The following is an 18832-nucleotide window of genomic DNA, read 5'->3' as shown; positions in this document are numbered from 1 at the left end:
TTTTTATTAGAGGCAGGGTTTCACCATGTTGGCCAGGCTGGTCTCAAACTCCTGACCTCAAGTGATCCACCCTCCTCGGCCTCCCAAAGTGCTGGGATTATAGACGTGAGCCACCGCCGCTGGTTTATTTTTGCATATTTTTATGTTCAGAATTTACATGTCTATAGTCATGCACATGCATTAAAGCAAAAAAAAAAAAGGTTATTTCCAACAATCTTCACTCTTCAGGGTCTTTCAAGTTTTACTGAAAACTATTTTCTACAGAAGCCTCTCTCATCTGTACATTTTTAACTCTAATGTACAGTTAAATCTCACAATAATGCAATAAGTAGTTAAATCTCACAATAATGCAAATTTTTAAATTTAATATTTCATATAGCAACAGTCTCACTACGTTGCCCAGGCTGGTCTCGAATTCCTGGCCTCAAGCGATCCTCCTGCCTCGGCCTCCCAAAGTGTTGGGATTACAGGTGTGAACCACCAGGCCTGGCTGGGTCCAAATTTTTAATCATGTAAAGTGCAGAGTTGTTGCAAGGTTGTTGAAATGACTGGAGCAGCCCTGGACAGTCAGGCATTAAGGGGTCTGGCTGGGAGATCCAAATCCCTTTAGGTCCCAGTTATAGTTTGGCATCATCTGCCCAGCATTTGCCAGATCTCACTTAAATACAAGAGGGCAAGTCTAGCTCTCTGAACTACCTGGGCCCGGCAGGATGGTCACAGTGATTCCAGAATCTCCATGGTAGTTGCAACCCATTTTTCCAGCCCTCTCTTAGACAATGAGTAGAGAGAATACTTGAAACATAAGAGCTTTACTCCTTGCCTCCCTACTTCCCAGGACAAGCTCCCTTCCTTTTCCACACTGACCTTAATTACCATCTTCCTCTCTGTGGTTATTCCCCTTCTTTTCTCTTCATAAAGCAAGTTCCCTACATTATCATAAGAGTTATTTAACACACACCTGTAGTGTAAACCTTAAATTCTCTCCCCTTAATGGCAGGTTTGGTTTAGTTGATGATGATTGTGGCTTTATTTCTGAACAATTGAGACAAAATTGTGAACAAATTTTAGGACGGATTCATTGTATTTCTTACAGTTGTGACATTGAGGACCCCAAGGCCTGCAAGGTTGTTATTACTTGAGATATAAATGCTGAAAATATAATCAGATAACTGGCTGTGTGAGGTGGCCCATGCTTGTGATTCTAGAGCTTTGGAAGGCAGAGGCAGGAGGATCATTGAGGCCAGGAGTTCGAGACAAGCCTGGGCAACATAGCAACATTGCAAGATCCTGTCTCTACAAAAAATAATTAGCAGGACATGATTAGTAGTCCCAGATATTCAGGAGGCTATGGCAGGAGGATCACTTGAGCACCAGTAATTAAAGGTTGCAGTGAACTATACTCATGCCACTGCACTCCACTCTAGCCTGGGCAACAGAGCAAGACTCCTTCTCTACAAAGATAAAAAACAGAATAACTAAGAAGTTGCTTTTTAAAACATAGAATTTCCCCACATTAGCTTTTTAAATTTACCTCTATTTGGTTAAATACAAGTGAAACAAAACAAAAAAAAAGCCACAAAATAGAAACCCAACCATTTTATCCCCAAACTTAAGCTTTTTATGAAGCAAATCATAATCACAGTCACATGAAGAAGAAAACTTTCACAAAATGCTCATTAAAGAGATATCACTGAGCTCTGGGTTGAAATTGCTTCCTGTGTATCAATTGTATACATTTTATATACATTTTATATACATTTTAAAGCACCCAGTCTATGAGATTGTGTATGGATGTGTACACATATACTAAAAATACAAAAATGTGGATGGGAAGTATACCAGTCAAAGGTCCAGCCAGGAGAAAAGAAACTGCACTAAGATTTTTAAATATTGGATATTTGATTCAAATACTTGGTTATAATAGGTAATCAGTTACATGTGATGGAAGAGCTGGGCTATTGAAAGGAGAAGATGAGGCAATTCAGTTTAGCAGCAGTAGGAAGAGATCCCTTCTCCTAAGGAAGAAGGACAAAGAAACAGTGCTGCTTCCTTATCCCAGAAGCTTTGTCTGGTAGGAGATAGAATCAAGGCGGAGGCTGCCTGGGAAAAAGCTGAGCCCACAGAGGAATGTGCCTTCTACTGGAGATGCCACTCAAGGTCAAGAGACAGGGAGAGAGGGAGAGAGAAATGCCTGGCTTTTCCCTTCTCCAGCCCTTCAAGCTCCTAACTGCACCTCTCACTGAGCAAACTCAGGGGAAGTCATAACATAGCAAGGAAGCTTGGGAATTAGATGTACCTCCTCAGCGCCAACCAGAGGATGAGGGGACTCACAAATTTAGGATAGTCATTTGCCTCTTGAGAGGGAGTCAGGGGAATGGGGATGGGGAGAGGCACAAAGTGGTCCTCGACTACATTGGTAACCCCTAATTTCCTAATTTTTTTAAAGGTTTGGAGCCAATATGGCAAAAAGTTAGCATTTGTTTTTTGTTTTCAGACAGTCACTCTCTGTCAACCAGGCTGGTGTGCAGTGGTGCAATCTTGGCTCACTGCAACCTCCACCTCCCGGGTTCAAGCGACCCTCCCACCTCAGCTTCCTGAGTAGCTGGGACTACAGCACAACACCCGGCTAGCAATTGTTAACATTATAATGTTGGTGGCCAGATGCTCATTAGTTTATTTCCTGTACATTTCTATATAGTTGGAATATTTCATAAGAAGCAATTATTATAGGACAAACAGAAATGTTCCCGGTTAATGGCAATAGTAAGTATCTTTATTGTTTTTCCACCCTACTTCCCAAGGAAATGCCGCATCTCTCTCAATGAACACTAGCATCTTTGTGGAGTTTGTAGGTTCTGCCATTGACTCTTTGGCACAATGGTGTATTGAAGGCAAGGTGGGAGAGCATGACAGGGAATGAGTGGAGACAGGCAAGGAGGAAAGGTGGCAGGAAAGACTCAGGAGGAAGGGATGACCATCGATCGCTGTAAGCTATCCCAGAGCCTGCCTGCCTTTGAAACTTGGTTCAGTCACTTACTACCTGGGCGGCCTTGAGCAAGGTCCTCCTCCCTCCCCCCATCTCTATTTCCTCTTCCAGGAAATGTGAATAAGAAGATGTTAAAAGTATCTACCCCAAAGGGGTTATTTTGAGGATTCAGTGAATTCACCCACAGGAAAACACTTCAAATTGTGTTGGCACATAGTACGCTATCTACACATGTTGGTTACAATCATTATTTTTTATTATTTATCTTTACATCCTCAGTGTTGGCAGAGTTTCTGGTGCTTAACAAACATTTGATCAGTTCAGATAAGTGGAAAAAATTGTCATTTGCTTATTCAGGCCATGCTTTTCTGTGATATTCTGATCCTAGTTGAACATACAGAAATACATGTCTAAAACAGCACCTCGATTCTGGTCTACAACAGGACAAAGTTCACTGTGATCTCAGATAACCTTGGCTAAAATAGTACTTGAGTGGAGACAGTCACACTTCAGTGAAGAAAGAGAATCCCCTGTGTAATCTCACCAGGCGCTTCAACCTCAATATTCTGCATCGAAGGGATAGTCTTCCAAATGAGAGAATCTACAGAGAGAGAGAAAAAAAAAGAAACTGTTCCAAAAAAGCAACAACTCTGGTTGAGAAGGTATTCTTCTCTGGTGGACTCTGTGGTATTTGTGGTCTCTTAGCCTCCTCCCTGCAAGAACACCAGAAGGGTGCTTACACCTTGACCTTCCCTCAAATCGATACGAGGGCTTTGCTAGGAAGGAGGGCAGACAGTGACCAGGGCAGCAGAATAAACTCGTAATGACATCTCATGGTAAGCCTGGTATCAGGCGAGGCGACTGACAAGTCTTGTCCCAATCCACTCTCACAACATCATGAGGTAGGAAACAACAGCAGAATTGACAGCTTGGGGATCGTTATGAGCCTTAAATGAGATAATACCACCGGAAAAGGGCTCAGGACCCTGGCACATTCTAAGCTAAGGTTCAATGGAAGTTAGCTGCAATTAGTATTATCATCCTACTTTATAGGTAAAGAAACCAACTTAGAAAAACTAGGAAATTTGCCCAATGTCACATAGCAAAGAAACCAGTGTTAGAGTCGGATTTGAGGCCAGGTGGATTTACTTCTGAGTCCACCAACCCATTGCCTACAACAGAAATGATGCTCATGGGAAGGTAAGTGTTTTAGTTTGGGGGAGAGTCCCATTTTATGTTCACCTTTCCTTTTTACTCTAAATAGCTGCTACTTTGTTAAGCATGGATAAAACTAAGCCATTGTAAGATGAGGAAAGGCTGCTATGATACTAAAGGTGGGCAGGATAGATATGGAATATCATGACATGCAAGCAACGCTTGAGATGCTGAAATCATTTTTAAAAGCTGAAAAATCATTTTTGGCTACACAAATATTGGAAGAAATTCAAACTGCCATTGAATTGCAGACCTCGCAGGAATAAATGCCAGACAACTCTCTTTGATATATGTAATTAGACACATTAATCAGAAAGTATTAATTGTAAAGAGATGATTTAGAATTCCCGCATAGCCAGAGTGAAATATTTTTTTCAACCACTTATCTGAGATTTAAAGTAAAGTTAGCACCACCTCCTTTAAGAGGCATTTGGAGATGATTTAATCCAGCCTCCCTGGCCTTCTTGCTTGAATGCTCTAAACACAATCCCACCTCAGGGACTTTGCACCTGCTGTTATCACTGCCAAGAATGCTCTTCCCCCAAATATACATATGGCATATCCCTCACAGAAAAGCTTCCCTTGACCCAACCCATATAAAGGATCAGTCCCACTACCACCCACCACTTCCTATCAACTTTGCACTACTTTACTTTTCTGTCTAGCATTTGTTGCTGTCTGACATCTATATTTTGAGTTGATTTATTTCTGTTGCCTCTTCTTCCCTCCCTCCCCAAGCCTGTGGAGGCAGCAGCTTTGTACAGTATGATAACCCAAGCACCTAGAAAATGCCTGGCACATAGATGACCACTAGATAATGATTGAATGAATGAATAAATGAATGTTCTGCCTCCTGCCTATTGATAACACACCTTCTCTTACAATTCTAGCCCTACCTCCAGAAGTTCAAACAATGAGCAGCAATTAGAGATGTGTCCCTCACAGTGATTCCCAGGTACCCAAATTTTAACTTTCAAAACTGCCCCAAAATAGTATTTGAAGACACAAGTAGTCCCAACAGCCTTCTACTCCTTCCAACTAACCCTCTACCAGTTTAGAAAAACTCCTGGCAATGCTTCTAGTTAACTCCATGCCACTTACTCCTGGAAGTCAAAGGCCCTCCAGTTTCTGTTGAAGCTGAGTATGGTTGCCATTTCCTCATCACTCAATTTAAAGTCAAAGACCTAGAAAGGAAAGAGTTCCAATACATTATCGGTAAGGCTGTTACTGCTGTGGCTGGAGACTACCGGCCATTCTAGCAGGGAGGGAGCTCACATTCACAGCACAAACTGGTCACAGGAGTTTTTCCCATTCTGTCCAAGGGATACAAATTTTTCTCTAAATTAGGTCCTACACAAAGACCACAGTATTTGTAGTGCTCAGTGATCTGGTGGGAGGGAGACAAGGCTCACAGGCACTAAACGCCGGGTGTGCACAGGCCCAGTGCTTCATGACAGGTGCTTCTAGAGGACACTTCTGCAAGGACAGTTGACACTTCCTCTGCTGCCGGGAGGTGAGCAGGTAGGCCAGGACAGTCTGCTCTTGTGTGTGGCCCAGGGCGTAGTTGCTCAGGGGCAACTGAGGGTCTTCTCAGTGGTGTGAGGCACAACTGTGCTCAGACCTGATAGGGCTTCACCAGGCACTGCCCCCAGGACGTCCTTAGCCCATGGGTCATTCATCTCAGCTGTAACGAGCCTAGCTCCCTGGGCTGGAAAATGATAGGGTGGTGGGAAGGGAGGGGAGCAAAGACAGTGCAGGGATGAGGTGAGAAGCCTAGTAAGAAGGTCTGCCTGTCCCCCACTCCACTGAGGAATACCAGGGCTGACCAGCCGGAATCTTACCTGAATGTTCTCAACAATGCGTGCTGGTGTCATAGACTTGGGGATCACAGTCACATTCCTCTGGATATGGAAATGGATCAGAACCTGTGCAGAAAGGGGATATCATGTTTCCACTCAGCTACAAGGACCCCTCCTTTTATGGAAAGGAAGAATAAAACATCTCCGCAGCTCACTGTGGCTTCAGGTACAATCGCTAATAATTACTGAGCCCTTCATAGCTATTAGACTTGTGCCAGCCCCCCACCTCATTCTCTCCCTTCATCTTGGAGACAACCCTGTGATCTTCCTTTTTTAGGAATAAAGAAAGTAGCTTGGGGGTCATAAGGCTGATCAGAGGTAGAGTTGGCATCTGCACCCATATCCCTAGACTCCAAAGCCATGCTTTGCCACTGGGCTGTAGGGCTTGACAGGAAGCTGTGAGACAGAACCTATCTTTGCTTCAGTGACAGCTCCTGTGTTTCCTAGAGGTTCCAACAGACTTCGAAGGAAATACTTTAGAGGGCTTCAGCTCCTGTGTTCTTCCCCTTTAAGGAGTCAGTTGAGGACAACATGAGAAATGAAACATGAGACTGGAAGAATGAGTGGTTGGATAACAAGAAAAATAAAAATATGGTACCTGGGCTGTGGGTTTTTTGTGCTTTGCCGCAATCTCCTTAATCTTGGGATCCTCCAGCAGGGAAGGGTCCTCTGGCTTGGCCCTAGGGGCAGAAAGATGCTGATGTGAACAATCACCGTGGCTACCATGTACAGATGGAAACCACTCCAATGAGGGTCTCAAGACTGATCATCAGAGCCTCTCCATCTGGGAGACAGGCAGGAGGTCCTGGAAGCTTGGGTCCTTCCCCTGGGCTCTGAAGCCTCAGCATTTTGCAAAACCTGGTTCACCCTTGGGTAGCTGAACTGGAAATATTCCCAGAGGGTCAAGCATGTCACCCTTGTTGTTGTTGTTGTTGTTGTTGTTATTGTTTAATTCCCATTTTTTCCCACTGTCATCCCATTTGGGTGTACCAAACACGTTACCTTACACACATTTTCCTTTCCAGTAACTTATGGACCCATACAAATATTTACCAATTATAAAATAATGTTTTTAAGATTATCAAGGGAAAGACCCACCACTTGGAAGCCTCACCAAGGTCTATCCGGAGAGCCCAGGGGGCCGTAGGCCGCAACAGTGATGCCCTTGGAGTGGCAGTACTGGATCAGTTTCTCCTGTGTGAGGTATGGGTGACACTCAACCTGCAACAGCAAACAATCCTCATCACGGGGAAAGCCAGCTCTGTTTTGCGTTGTTCCTAGGGAGTTCTACACACAAAAAAAAGTCCACCAAGCAAAGGCCAAACAAGTACGCACTGAGATTCTTGCTAAATCACCCATGAGATCTGCCTCACACCTCCCCAAAGTGTCCTGATCACTGACCCCTGACACTCAGGGCATAGCATTGAACGTTCCCCACGCAATGTTTAAGAAGTAATAGGGCAAGACCCTTACCCTTATACTGAATAGAATTTACCTGGTTAGTCACTGGTTTATATTTCAGTCCAGGTTTGTTCAAGAGCCTCTCGATCTGGAAGTGGTTGAAATTGGAGACCCCAAGGGCTTTCACCAGCCCCTCATCCACCAGCTCCTCCATGGCCTATCATAGAAAGGAATACCTTTTGGGCAGCTCCAGAGGCACTACAGGGACCCTGGCTTGCCTTAGTCCTCCCTGGGGAAGAAATTGCTAAAGGATCCACCGCAACAGCCGAAGCATTCACAGGAAATTTCAGTCCAGGGCCTGGGTGCCCATCAGTGATTGGTTCCAGCCCTATTGCCTCTCCCCAGCCCAAGAAAATCTGAGAGTAACAGGTAAAGATTTTATGTTCTTGCCACTCTCACCTTACACGTAAAGAAACACATAAAAAATTATACTTCTGTACACCATGGAAATATGAAAGTTTTATCATGAAAAAAATAAAAACTAAATAAAAATCAACACCTGCAAGCTTATGAGATGATTTTATTTTTAATGAATCCAAATGATAGCAGGAGCTACTGTTGTGTGTGTGCATTGTACACCCAAACCTGGGCAAGCTGTGTTAGTCAGGAAGAGGCTGCAGCATATGAAGAAGCCTCACTTGTGGGTCCTGAGTCACTGTCTCCCACATCAGCCATGGCTTGGTTTGCAAGAAGGTCATGCATATAAATTACGCCCTAGCAGGGGCACCCGGCCAAGGAATTGTGTGGGGCTGAAACCTGACCCACTGTTTGCATATCCAGCCATGCTTCCTGGCACAGAAACTGCATGGACACACAAGGAAGGGAATCTTTGTATATTTTTTAGCCTATATTGGGCATTTTCCAAACTTGCCCAAAGATATCATATATGTTAGCAGTAGCCTCCAATGCAATATGTATTTAGTAGCCATCTATTACATGTTCCAGATCCTGCCCAGAAGTTGTCAGGATGTAAAAGTATACAATGTGCTTCCTTCTTCTGGGATTCTTATAGTCCAATTAAAGTGCCAGAGTTCCCTTCTATGGAGCCATCAATCATGACACTGAGGCTGCCTCAGATAACATGACAGTGGCATAGACAGAGTCAGAAAGGGCAGAGAAGGAAGAGATTCACATAGCCTGCAATTGTCAGGGGAGTCCTTCAGGTAGAGTATAAGCTGGGCCTCAAAAAAAAAAAAAATACCCGAGAGAGAGAGAGAGAAAAGAGGGGAAAAACATGAGCATATGACACAGGAAGGCAGGAAGGCAGGAGCAAAGCTCAGAGGCAGGGATGAGCATGACATGTTCAGGGAACACTTTATCCAGCCCTTCTCAACTTTGGCTGCAATTTGGAATCACTAGTGAGCTTTAAAAAGTACTGGCTGGATGCAGTGGCTCATGACTAATCTCAGCACTTTGGGAGGCTGAGACAGGAGGATTGCTTAAGGCCAGATGTTCGAGTCCATCTTGGGCAACATAGCAAGACTCTGTCTCTACCAAAAAAAAAAGTTTGTTTTAATTAGCTGGATGCGGTGACGTATGCCTCTGATTCCAGCTACTAGGGAGGATTACTTGAGCCCAGGAGTCCAAGGCTGCACTGAGCTGTGATCATGCCATTGTACTCTACTCTGGGCAACAGAGCAAGACTCTCTCTAAATTAAAAAAAAAAAAGACTGATTCCTGGATTTCATCCCCCAGAGTTTCTTACTGATTTTGTCTGAGTTGTAGCCTAGACATTGGGATTTTTAAACTCCTCAGGTGATTCTAATGCCCAGTCAACGTTGAGAACCACTAGCATAGATGAAGTTATTCAAATTGGGAAGTAGAGTTTAGAAGCTATGAAATCATAAGGTTCCCGAAAACTTCTGATTGAGCAGTTAGATAATTTAAAAGCTTTTGTGCATCATAGGTCAGGTTAGTTTTCTTGTATTAGAACTTGACTTCTTTATACTTTTTTCCTCCCCTCTGCTTCAGGGTAGTCAATGAGGTTTCTACTGAACTGGTTGTGGGTCTACATAAACATCCAATGCTTACGTATTCGAACATGCTTGTTTCAAATCAGAGCCTCTGACCTTGATCAATGATCATGCCTTTCAAATGTTTTCTTTAGCAGTCATCCTCATGTTCATTAAGAAAACATAGCACTGTGAGAAGCAGGCTACATTGACATACTTGCCATACTTAATATCATCATAGGAGCTAAGGCAAAAACACAGATCAAATGTAATGCAAACAGCTTGGTGCTATAGCTCACGCCTGTAATCTGAACACTTTGGGAGGCTGAGATGGGTGGATCCCTTGAGGTCAGGAGCTTGAGACCAGCCTGGCCAACATGGTGAAACCTCATCTCTACTAAAAATATAAAAATTATCCATGTGTGGTGGCATGCACATGTAGTCCCAGCTACTTGGGAGGCCAAGGCAGGAGAATGTCTTTTACTTGGTAGAGGGAGGTTGTAGTGAGCGAAGATCATGCCACTGCACTCTAGCTTGTGTGACAGAGTGAGAATCTGTATCAAAAAAAGAAGGCTGTGCTTGTGGATTAATGCTTTTGAACAAACAATACACAGAAAAAGCTACATTTTATTGAATCATGTCAATTCTAAGCATTTCAGAAAGGTGAGGCTTAATATATTTTCCCGTGTGAAACACAATACAAACTCCCAACTACATGCACCTCTACATAGACAGCTGCCAAGATAACACGACTAACTCTTGGAGTCATATGCCACTGTTCATTTATATCTTATTCCTCCAATTCATTCTCTATTAGCATTTGCAAAAGGACATAATGGTATAATAAAAAATGGCCAGAGAAAATGTTCATCCCTTAATTCATTTTCAATATGAATGATGTGAAACAGGTCATGGTTTGATCTGAGAAGCAGGGCACTCAGGCTCCCTGATTTCTTTTTTCTTTTTTTTTTTTTTTCTTCAAGATGGTGTCTTGCACTGACTCCTGGGCTGGAGTGCAATGGTGCAATCTTGGCTCAATGCAACCTCTGCCTCCCAAGTTCACACAATTCTCCTGCCTCAGCCTTCCAAGTAGCTCACATTCCAGGCACACACCACCACACCTGGCTAATTTTTTGTATTTTTAGTAGAGACAGCATTTTACTCTGCTAGCCAGACTGGTTTCGAACTTCTGACCTTGTGATCCTCCCACCTCAGCTTCCCAAAGTGCTGGGATTACAAGGTTCCCTGATTTCCGGATGTGTGTTCACTGCTTGCCAGGCACCATGCTGATGGTTTTGGTGGTTGGACTTGCGATTCAGATGAGTCTGGGTCTAATCCCAGCTCTGCCACACACATTGTGACTTGACCTGGGCAAGTCACCAACCAATCTAGGTTTCAAATGTCATTATTTATAAATGGGGATGTTAACCCTGTCTCCTAGGGTTAGATGATTAAATGGGCTTTATGACTGATGTTCCTGGCATGTAAACCATCTTAAGTTTTATCACACCCTGAAAGATATATATTAGTAGTATGTATTATAAGACCTTTTTTTTTTAAAAGAGAAAACTGAGCCCTACAAGAGTTACAAAACTGACCCTAGGTTACTCAGCTGCTATGAGCAAACCCAGGCCCAAACCCTCTGTTCCAAATGCCTCGCCCTGGTTTGAGAACAGCATGTGTAATCCCCAAAGTGGGGTACATTGTATTTCCAGTCTTATTTGAAGACTCAGTATTAGCCTTGAAATATAAATAGTATCAGATGCACCCAAAAGCCAAAGGTGATGAGGAAGATATTAGAAGAGCTAGAGAATCACAATGATGAAATTAGAAAGCATCAGGCATATGGCCTCTTTCATATCAATGGGACTCTTATGGATAACTGAAGATTTCTCTCCCAGCACACTTAGAGGAAGCTGGAACCTACCTCCCAGGCATCCAAGAACGTTGCTTTTCCACCGATCATATTACCCTTATCATCTTTGGGGAAAAAGTCATCCCCAGTCTGTAAATACAGAATGAAAAGTTTACTGGAATCTGCATCAGGACACTTGGTTCTGTTCAACAAAGTTTCAGGATCCTGACTCTTGCTAAATACCACATCTGCATACCACTTTTTCAAGCTCTGGAGTACATACTAGAAGAATGTGAGTTTAAATAAAATCTCTATATCTACTGTAGCATATTAATCCTTATATTTTTAGAAACTACTGGATTGACTTTAAGATCCTCTGTTAGTACATTTCAGAAGCCACCATTATCACCATGGACATTAACCTCATACACCTAGATCCTATATACACCTAGATCCTATATACACCCAAGGGCAAACTTTCATTTCAATATCACTGGATAAAGATTAGATCTCCAGGGTATGGTTTTCTTGGGAAGATATTGGCCAACTTCTATCCTTGCAGCCTCTAGAAGAGGTGTGGAATTAGGGGTGGCAGGTCATCATCACTCCAGCTGGTCAAGAGGGGAGAGAGCTGGAAATTTGTCTCTCCCACCCCTCAGGAGTAGGTAAGAGCAGAGCCCCAGGCAGTGGGTGCCGGGATCACTACTGGCTTCCTTCCAGTAGTGATCATCACCGTACTTGGGCTTTTCTCCAAGATGCCACTCCCAGGTGTACTTTGCTTAATAAGATAATTAAGCCCTGGAATATAGTTATGCAAGAGTAACCCAAGAGATTTCCTGGGAGGGCAACCCCGGGGCGTGGAATCAAGACAAAGGTGATATGGCAGTTGCAACTTGTCTGGGCTGCCAGAAATCATGTCTTCTCTCAGACATAACTGCAAGATAACCCAGGCATGTAGCCACCTCAGCAGCACACATGGCCTTAGCCTCGCTTCCACGCCAGTATCTTTCTGCTCCAAGGTCTCTTCCTGACCACCTGCCATTCCCAATTATGAAGTGCAAGTTCTCCTGCTCCAGTCCACACCACTCTGCAGCCCTGGTGCAGCTACTACTTTCTGGTACCTGCTCAGTATCTGGTGAATCCGCCCCTGATAATTCATTGTTATTTCATGTACGTTCTTTTTTATTTCCCTAAGTGTTGGCCGGTCTGAGAAATAACGGGAAAGATTACAAAGAGAGAATTTTTAAAGCTGGGTGTCCGGGGGAGACATCACATGTCGGCAGGTTCCATGATGCCCTCAAGTGCAAAACCAGCAAGTTTTTATTAGTGATTTTCAAAAGGGGAGGGAGTATACAAATAGGGTGTGGATCACAGAGATGACATGATTCACAAGGCAATAAAATATCACAAGGCAAATGGAGGCAGGGCGAGATCACAGGACCGGGGCAAAATTAAAATTGCTAATGAAGTTTCGGGCACGCATTGTCATTGATAACATCGTATCAGGAGACAGGATTTGAGAGCAGACAATCGGTCTGACCAAAATTTATTAGGCGGGAATTTCCTCGTCCTAATAAGCCTGGGAGCACAACGGGAGACTGGGGCTTATTTCATCCCTTATCAACAACTGTAAAAGACAGACGTCCCCAGAGCAGCCATTTTAGAGGCCTACCCCTAGGAACGCATTCTCTTTCTCAGGGTTGTTCCTTGCTGAGAAAAAGAATTCAGCGATATTTCTCCTATTTGCTTTTGAAAGAAGAGAAATATGGCTCTGTACTGCCTGGCCCACAGGCAGCCAGACTTTAAGGTTTTCTCCCTTGTTCCCTGAACATCGCTGTTATCCTGTTCTTAAGGGGCCCAGATTTGATATTGTTCAAACACACATGCTCTACAAACAATTTGTGCAGTTAACGCAATCATCAGAGGGCCCTGAGGTGACATTCATCCTCAGCTTACGAAGATGATGGGATTAAGAGATTTAAGTAAAGACAGGCATAGGAAATCACAAGAGTATTGATTGGGGAAGTGATAAATGTCCACGAAATCTTCACAATTTATGTTCAGAGATTGCAGTAAAGACAGGCGTAAGAAATTATAAAAACATTAATGTGGGGAATTAATAAATGTCCATGAAATCCTCATAATTTATGTTCTTCTGCCATGGCTTCAGCCAGTCCCTCTGTTGGGGGTCCCTGACTTCCTGCAACAGCTCAGAAACTAGAGGCTGAGAAAGGGAGTCACTCAAACCTTCAATCCCTGTGGCCAGTGAATAAGATAGATGTCCAGATAGCTCAGCTTCAGGTCCTTGAGGGTCTTCTCAAAGGCTTTCCTCACAAGGGGTCTCTCAAAGAAAGTGGGCCATACCTGCAAAGAGTGTTGCAATGAGCTATTAATACTGGTAAAAGGAAGGGCCACATCATACTCATTGTCCCTGCTTTTTTATTTGCATCCTGATCTAACCTGGCTCAGGCCATCTATAACAAAGCTGATTAAGATCCATGATGCAGTGTGGAAGATCACCAGGGCTCAGCACCTCAATGAAATGTCTTAAGTGTTAAAAGCAATTGACTTTTTCAACTCTCCTAGTACTCTATATGTGTCTCAGATCATTGAAGTAAATGTGGCCACAGATTTGAAATTTGTTTATCCGTCTCAGTCTCTTCCTCAGCTGTGGGCTCTCTCAGAGCAGGAATTGTGTGTAGCTTTTAAATGTCAAGCATTCTTAGGCCTTTGGGAATAGATGGTCCTTTATCTGACCTATCTGATAGGTCCCTTATCAAGCCTATCAGGACCCAAGTGATAACTTTACAAGGGCTTTATCCAGACTTGGCTGCTACACAGTGGGGTCTATTTGTCCCACCAGATGTATGCATTTTCCAAGTACGCAGAACTAGTGTTTTGTTTTTTTTCTAGCAACTTACATATAATATAGATCCAGTGATTCTCAACCCCCTCACACCCAACATCCTCTTCTTTTTTTTATAACATTGTATACCTCAACTTTTACTAGAATGAATAAAGAAAATCACATGTGATAATAGAAAAATGTTTTCCAAAATGCCCCCTGGCTGAGAACCTCAGGGGCACAGTCGCTGAGACCACAGTGCTGAGAGGCAGGCTGCATATCAAGCCCTGCCTGCACCCTTGGCCTGTGACTGCCTCTGGGCAGATGGTAGATCCCTCTGATGGGGAACAGGGAGGCCCAGGGGGAGCCAAGCCCACTGTGGGAAATCCATCCTGCAGGCAGGTGGGGCAGCCACGACATGTTCAAATATCAATAACGGCTTAGAGTATGGATAGTATTGTATTCACGGATGTTATCAAGGCAGAGATGAAAAGGGGTACATGTAGAAAAGGCTGACAGAGTTCTTGCTGCCAACCCGAGCCAGATACTTCTGCCTGCCTTGAAGTGAAGGTCTCCCACCAAATGCGCCATGTGCACCTTGCTGACAATGAACAGGTCCTCCCGCTTCACAGCCTTCTCTTGGATCTTCTCTTGGATGGCTTCCCCCACCTCGTGTTGATTCTCATAGAAATAGGCACAGTCAATGTGGCGATATCCTGCATCAATGGCCACCTTCACTACTTCTTTCACTTTGCCGAGAGGAGACTGAAAAGCAAAAGAAAAGCCCATCACACATGTATTTTTTTTTTTAAGTGATGAGACCTTGCCATGTTGCCCAGGCTGGCCTCACACTCCCAGGTTCAAACAATCCTCCCAACTCCTGAGTAGCTGGAATTACACCACACTCAGCAACCATCATATTCTCTTATCCCCAGACCACCTTCACCTGCCCCACACGGCCCAGTTTCTCCAAACCAAGACCTCACTGGGGTCTTCTTTGCCAGGGAATATCTGGGAGGATACACAGTTTAGAAAAGTTTTCAAAAGAAAAGAAGGAAAGTCAATTAATTTTATGATTATGCCCTTTTGTCCTATCCCAGCTAAAAGTCAGTTCCCTTTTCATCCAGGTTAGTCCTGAAATGTCTTCAGGTGTGTGGTGGTGCAGACAGCTCCACTACAACTTTCTGAAGACCCAGATGAAAGCTTGACTCTAAATAACCCAGAGGGATTTTCAGACAATTTCCCCAAATGGTGATAAGGATCTGGATAATGGTCATTACAGCATCAATCCAGATTCCAACACTTACTGGGTGTGTGGGTCTAAGCAGGTGATTCAATCTCTCTAAACCTTCTCTGCAAAATGGAAAAAAAAAAATAGCATCAGCCACATGAGGCCTTTGTGGTGATGAGATGCTGTAATGAATGTTAAGTTAACCACATTACCTGACACACAGGCTCAGTACAGGCCGTCCATTATACAATGATCATTTCAGAAAAAAAGGAGAAATAGAGAAGCTTACAGGAATAGAGTTTGTTTTCCATTCCTATAAAAAGAAAGAGTGAGGGAGGGAGAACAAGAGAGAGGGAGAGAAAGAAGGGAAGGAAAGAAAAGAAAAAAAGGAAATACAATTATCACATTTTGTTCTAACCAAGCCAAGCCAATGATGGGGGCAAAAAGCACTTAAAACTTGATCTCTCACAAAATAGTCTTTTAAACCTCTTCTATTGTGAGATGACAAACATTGAAAAGTACACAAAACAGAGATGCACAACTACCCTACCACCTGGACAAGAAACGGGCTGCCACCTGGCATCTAGAAGCACCCCTGTGACCCCAACCGCTACACTACATCCTTCTTCACCTCTACTGCTAAGTTCATAATCCTTTAATCTATCATCCCCACATGTGGAAGGCAGCTTCCTTAATAATTCTTACATTCAATTCCAAAATTCTGAAACTGTCTAGTAAACTTATGAAGGGTGAGCAGATTCCCTGGAGATCTGGAAGTGATTATTTGTTCCATTTATATAGGATTGAAGCTCTGATTTGGGGCAAATGTTGCTATTCAAGCAAGAGTCGCTATGCATGAATCGAGCTGGAAGTGATCTGTTCGCCCAGATAGACCAAGACTTTATCCTGAGAATGACCCAGTGCTGCAGCAGAGGGTCCTACCCTCCAGCTCGGCACAGGAGAGGGAAAAAATCAGTGTGCACAGAAGGAAAGAGAGCCAGAGGCAGAAGTCTCAGCAGGGAAATTAGCCATGAGGGACAGGAGAGAACAGGAACTCCAAAGACTGCTTCTCATCACTGGTTAGGGTAGTGCTATCATGGATGGAAATGGCAAAGAAGGCAGAGGGAGGTGGTGATGGAACAACTTCAAACGTAGCCTAAGAGAGGCCCAGGAAGCTGCCTCACTGAGTCCTCAATGTGCCTTAGCGCGTTTTGCCAGCTGTCATTAACGCAGCCAGGTGGAGCTCACGACTCCCAGCCCAGGCTCTCTGCGGTCCCAGCATGATGCAGATTTCAATGTGTACAGGAACCACCTAGGGAACTTGTTAAAGTGCAGATGCCCGTTAGGTAGCCTGGGTGAAGCCTGAGACTCTGCATTTTTTCTCTCTTTCTTTTACACAGGATCTCACTCTGTTGCGCAGACTGGAGTGCAGTGGCACAATTACTGCTCACTGCAGCCTTGACCTCTCAGGCTCAACATTCAATCTCCACCTCAGCCTCCCAAATGGCTGGGACTACAGCTGCATGCCACCATGCACAGCTAATTTATTGATTCTTTGCAGAAATTGGGTCTTGCTATGTTGCCCAGTCTGGTCTCCAACTCCTGGGCTTAAGCAATCCTCCCGTCTGGATCTCCCAAAGTGCTGGGATTACAGGCATGAGCCACCACACCCGGCCAGTTCTGCATGTCTAACAAGCTCCCAGGTCATACGGATGCTGCTAGCCCAAGTCCCACATGGTGATCTGCAAAGGGGTGCCAGGGACTTCTGGCTCTGCATCCTCTCTGCAACCACCCAGCCCACAACAAACCCACAGCCAAGACTCTGGGGAAACCTTGTGCCCAATTAAGTGTCATAGAGCCAGAGAGAGAAACTGCCCTGGAAAACAATTTTAACTCCAACTCTGCTTTAAATTTGATACTTGCTAGAGGAGTTCTCATCACTGCTGGGAAAAGCCAGCCTTGCAGCATTGCAGCTTGAATCAGCTTTGAGAAAAGAAAGCAACTGGAGTCCCAGCTCCAGGACTGAAATTCACCTCTCCAAACCCCTACCTGACCTCCAGGCTTTTCTGGCTGAATGTAGAAAGAGAAAACACCCAAACAGCCCTCCAGAGAAGAAAGGTGTGCAAAGATTTGCATATTTACCCGCCAAGTGCCCAGGCCCACAATGGGCATCTTGGCTTTGGTACTGAGCTCCACAAAGGTGGCCATGGTTGGTGCAGAAATGATTCTGAGTGAGCAGGTAGAAGTCTCACGTCCTGCTGTGTCCAGAGTTGGTTCCTTCCAGAGGGTTCGTGGTCTCGCTGGCTTCAAGAATGAAGCCGCGGACCTTCACAGTGTGTGTTACAGCTCTTAAAGATGGTGTGTCTGGAGTTTGTTCCTTCAGATGTGTCTGGAGTTTCTCCCTTCCAGTGGGTTTGTGGTGTCACTGACTTCAAGAATGAAGCCACAGACCGTCGTGGTAGCGTTGTAGCTCTTAAAGGTGCTGTGGACCCAAAGAGTGAGCAGCAGCAAGATTTTTCATCAAGAGGGAGAGAACAAAGTTTCCACGGTGTGGAAGGGTACCTGAGCGGTTCCCAGCCGCTGCTGACTGGGGTGGCCAGCTTTTATTCCATTATTTGCCCACATCCTGCAGATTCCATATGCCCACATCCTGCAGATTGTTCCATTTTACAGAGTGCTGATTGGGCCATTTTACAGAGTGCTGATTGGTGCATTTACAACCCTTTAGCTAGTTACAGAGTGCTGATTGCTGCATTTTTACAGAGTGCTGATTGGTGCATTTACAATCCTTTAGCTAGACACAGAGCACTGATTGGTGCATTTACAATCCTCTAGCTAGACAGAAAAGTTCTCTAAGTCCCCACTTGACCCAGGAAGTCCAGCTGGCTTCACCTCTCAATTCCCCATCTAAACAGGACACCACAACTGCTGTTGGGAATTGGGTGATGACCTCTCTAGCCACTTCCTGCTGGATAGGGGTGAAGAAGGGGCCCTGCAGTTGTAGTGTCCTTCAGAAGGGAACTCTTTAGGCCAGTCAAAGGGCCAACGGGTTGGTCCAGGGGTCCTCGGTGGAAGTTGTTAGTTGAGCTCACTTGGGGTTCCATTTGTAACACCATCTGTAGCTTGATGGCCCGATCCTAGAAGAAACAAATTTGACAAGGAGGTTAAAAATACAGGGCCCAAAGGTGAGTAATAGCAAGATGGCTTTCACAGGACCTAGAAAGGGGAGAAGCCATGTCGCCCAACTCCAGAGGTTGGTACAAGAATTAGAAAGGCGTTGCCTGATTTCAGAAGCCTTTTCCTGTAAACGCCAGGCGGCATCTCGTATTATCCCTCACTGGTTAGTGTAAAAACAATACTCTTCCCCTAAAAAGATGCAGAGCCCTCCTTTCTCAGCAGTGAGGAGGTCTAGGCCTCAGTGGTTTTGT

General features: G+C 44.4%; 1 protein-coding gene across 3 annotated transcripts; it reads right to left on the bottom strand.

The window, feature by feature from the left end:
• Positions 1-3220: 3220 nt before the first annotated feature.
• On the bottom strand, positions 3221-18520 carry LOC100445574 (aldo-keto reductase family 1 member B15). 3 transcript variants are annotated; one of them, XM_009243246.4, is made up of 10 exons: positions 17547-17658; positions 14771-14938; positions 13576-13692; positions 11401-11478; positions 7556-7678; positions 7175-7281; positions 6659-6740; positions 6043-6126; positions 5303-5385; positions 3221-3587 (listed from the first exon to the last, which is right to left on the bottom strand). In XM_009243246.4, the coding sequence occupies exons 1-10, from the start codon at positions 17610-17612 to the stop codon at positions 3545-3547; spliced, it is 951 nt and encodes a 316-aa protein (XP_009241521.3). In that variant the 5' UTR covers positions 17613-17658; the 3' UTR covers positions 3221-3544. The 3 variants fall into 3 exon arrangements, 2 of the variants coding, with proteins under 2 accessions (XP_009241521.3, XP_054415809.1); XM_054559834.1 differs by lacking the exons at positions 3221-3587; positions 5303-5385; positions 6043-6126; ... (3 more) ...; positions 11401-11478; positions 17547-17658 and adding an exon at positions 18372-18520 and having other exon boundaries at positions 13570-13692; positions 14771-14939; XR_010140933.1 differs by lacking the exons at positions 3221-3587; positions 6043-6126; positions 6659-6740; ... (4 more) ...; positions 14771-14938; positions 17547-17658 and adding an exon at positions 5614-6014.
• Between the last annotated feature and the right edge of the window lie 312 nt (positions 18521-18832).

This window comes from Pongo abelii, chromosome 6, assembly GCF_028885655.2.
Source record: "Pongo abelii isolate AG06213 chromosome 6, NHGRI_mPonAbe1-v2.0_pri, whole genome shotgun sequence".
Taxonomy (NCBI): Eukaryota; Metazoa; Chordata; class Mammalia; order Primates; family Hominidae; genus Pongo; species Pongo abelii.
The sequence above is the reverse complement of the archived record's forward strand: the minus strand, read 5'-3'. Positions and strand labels throughout refer to the sequence as shown.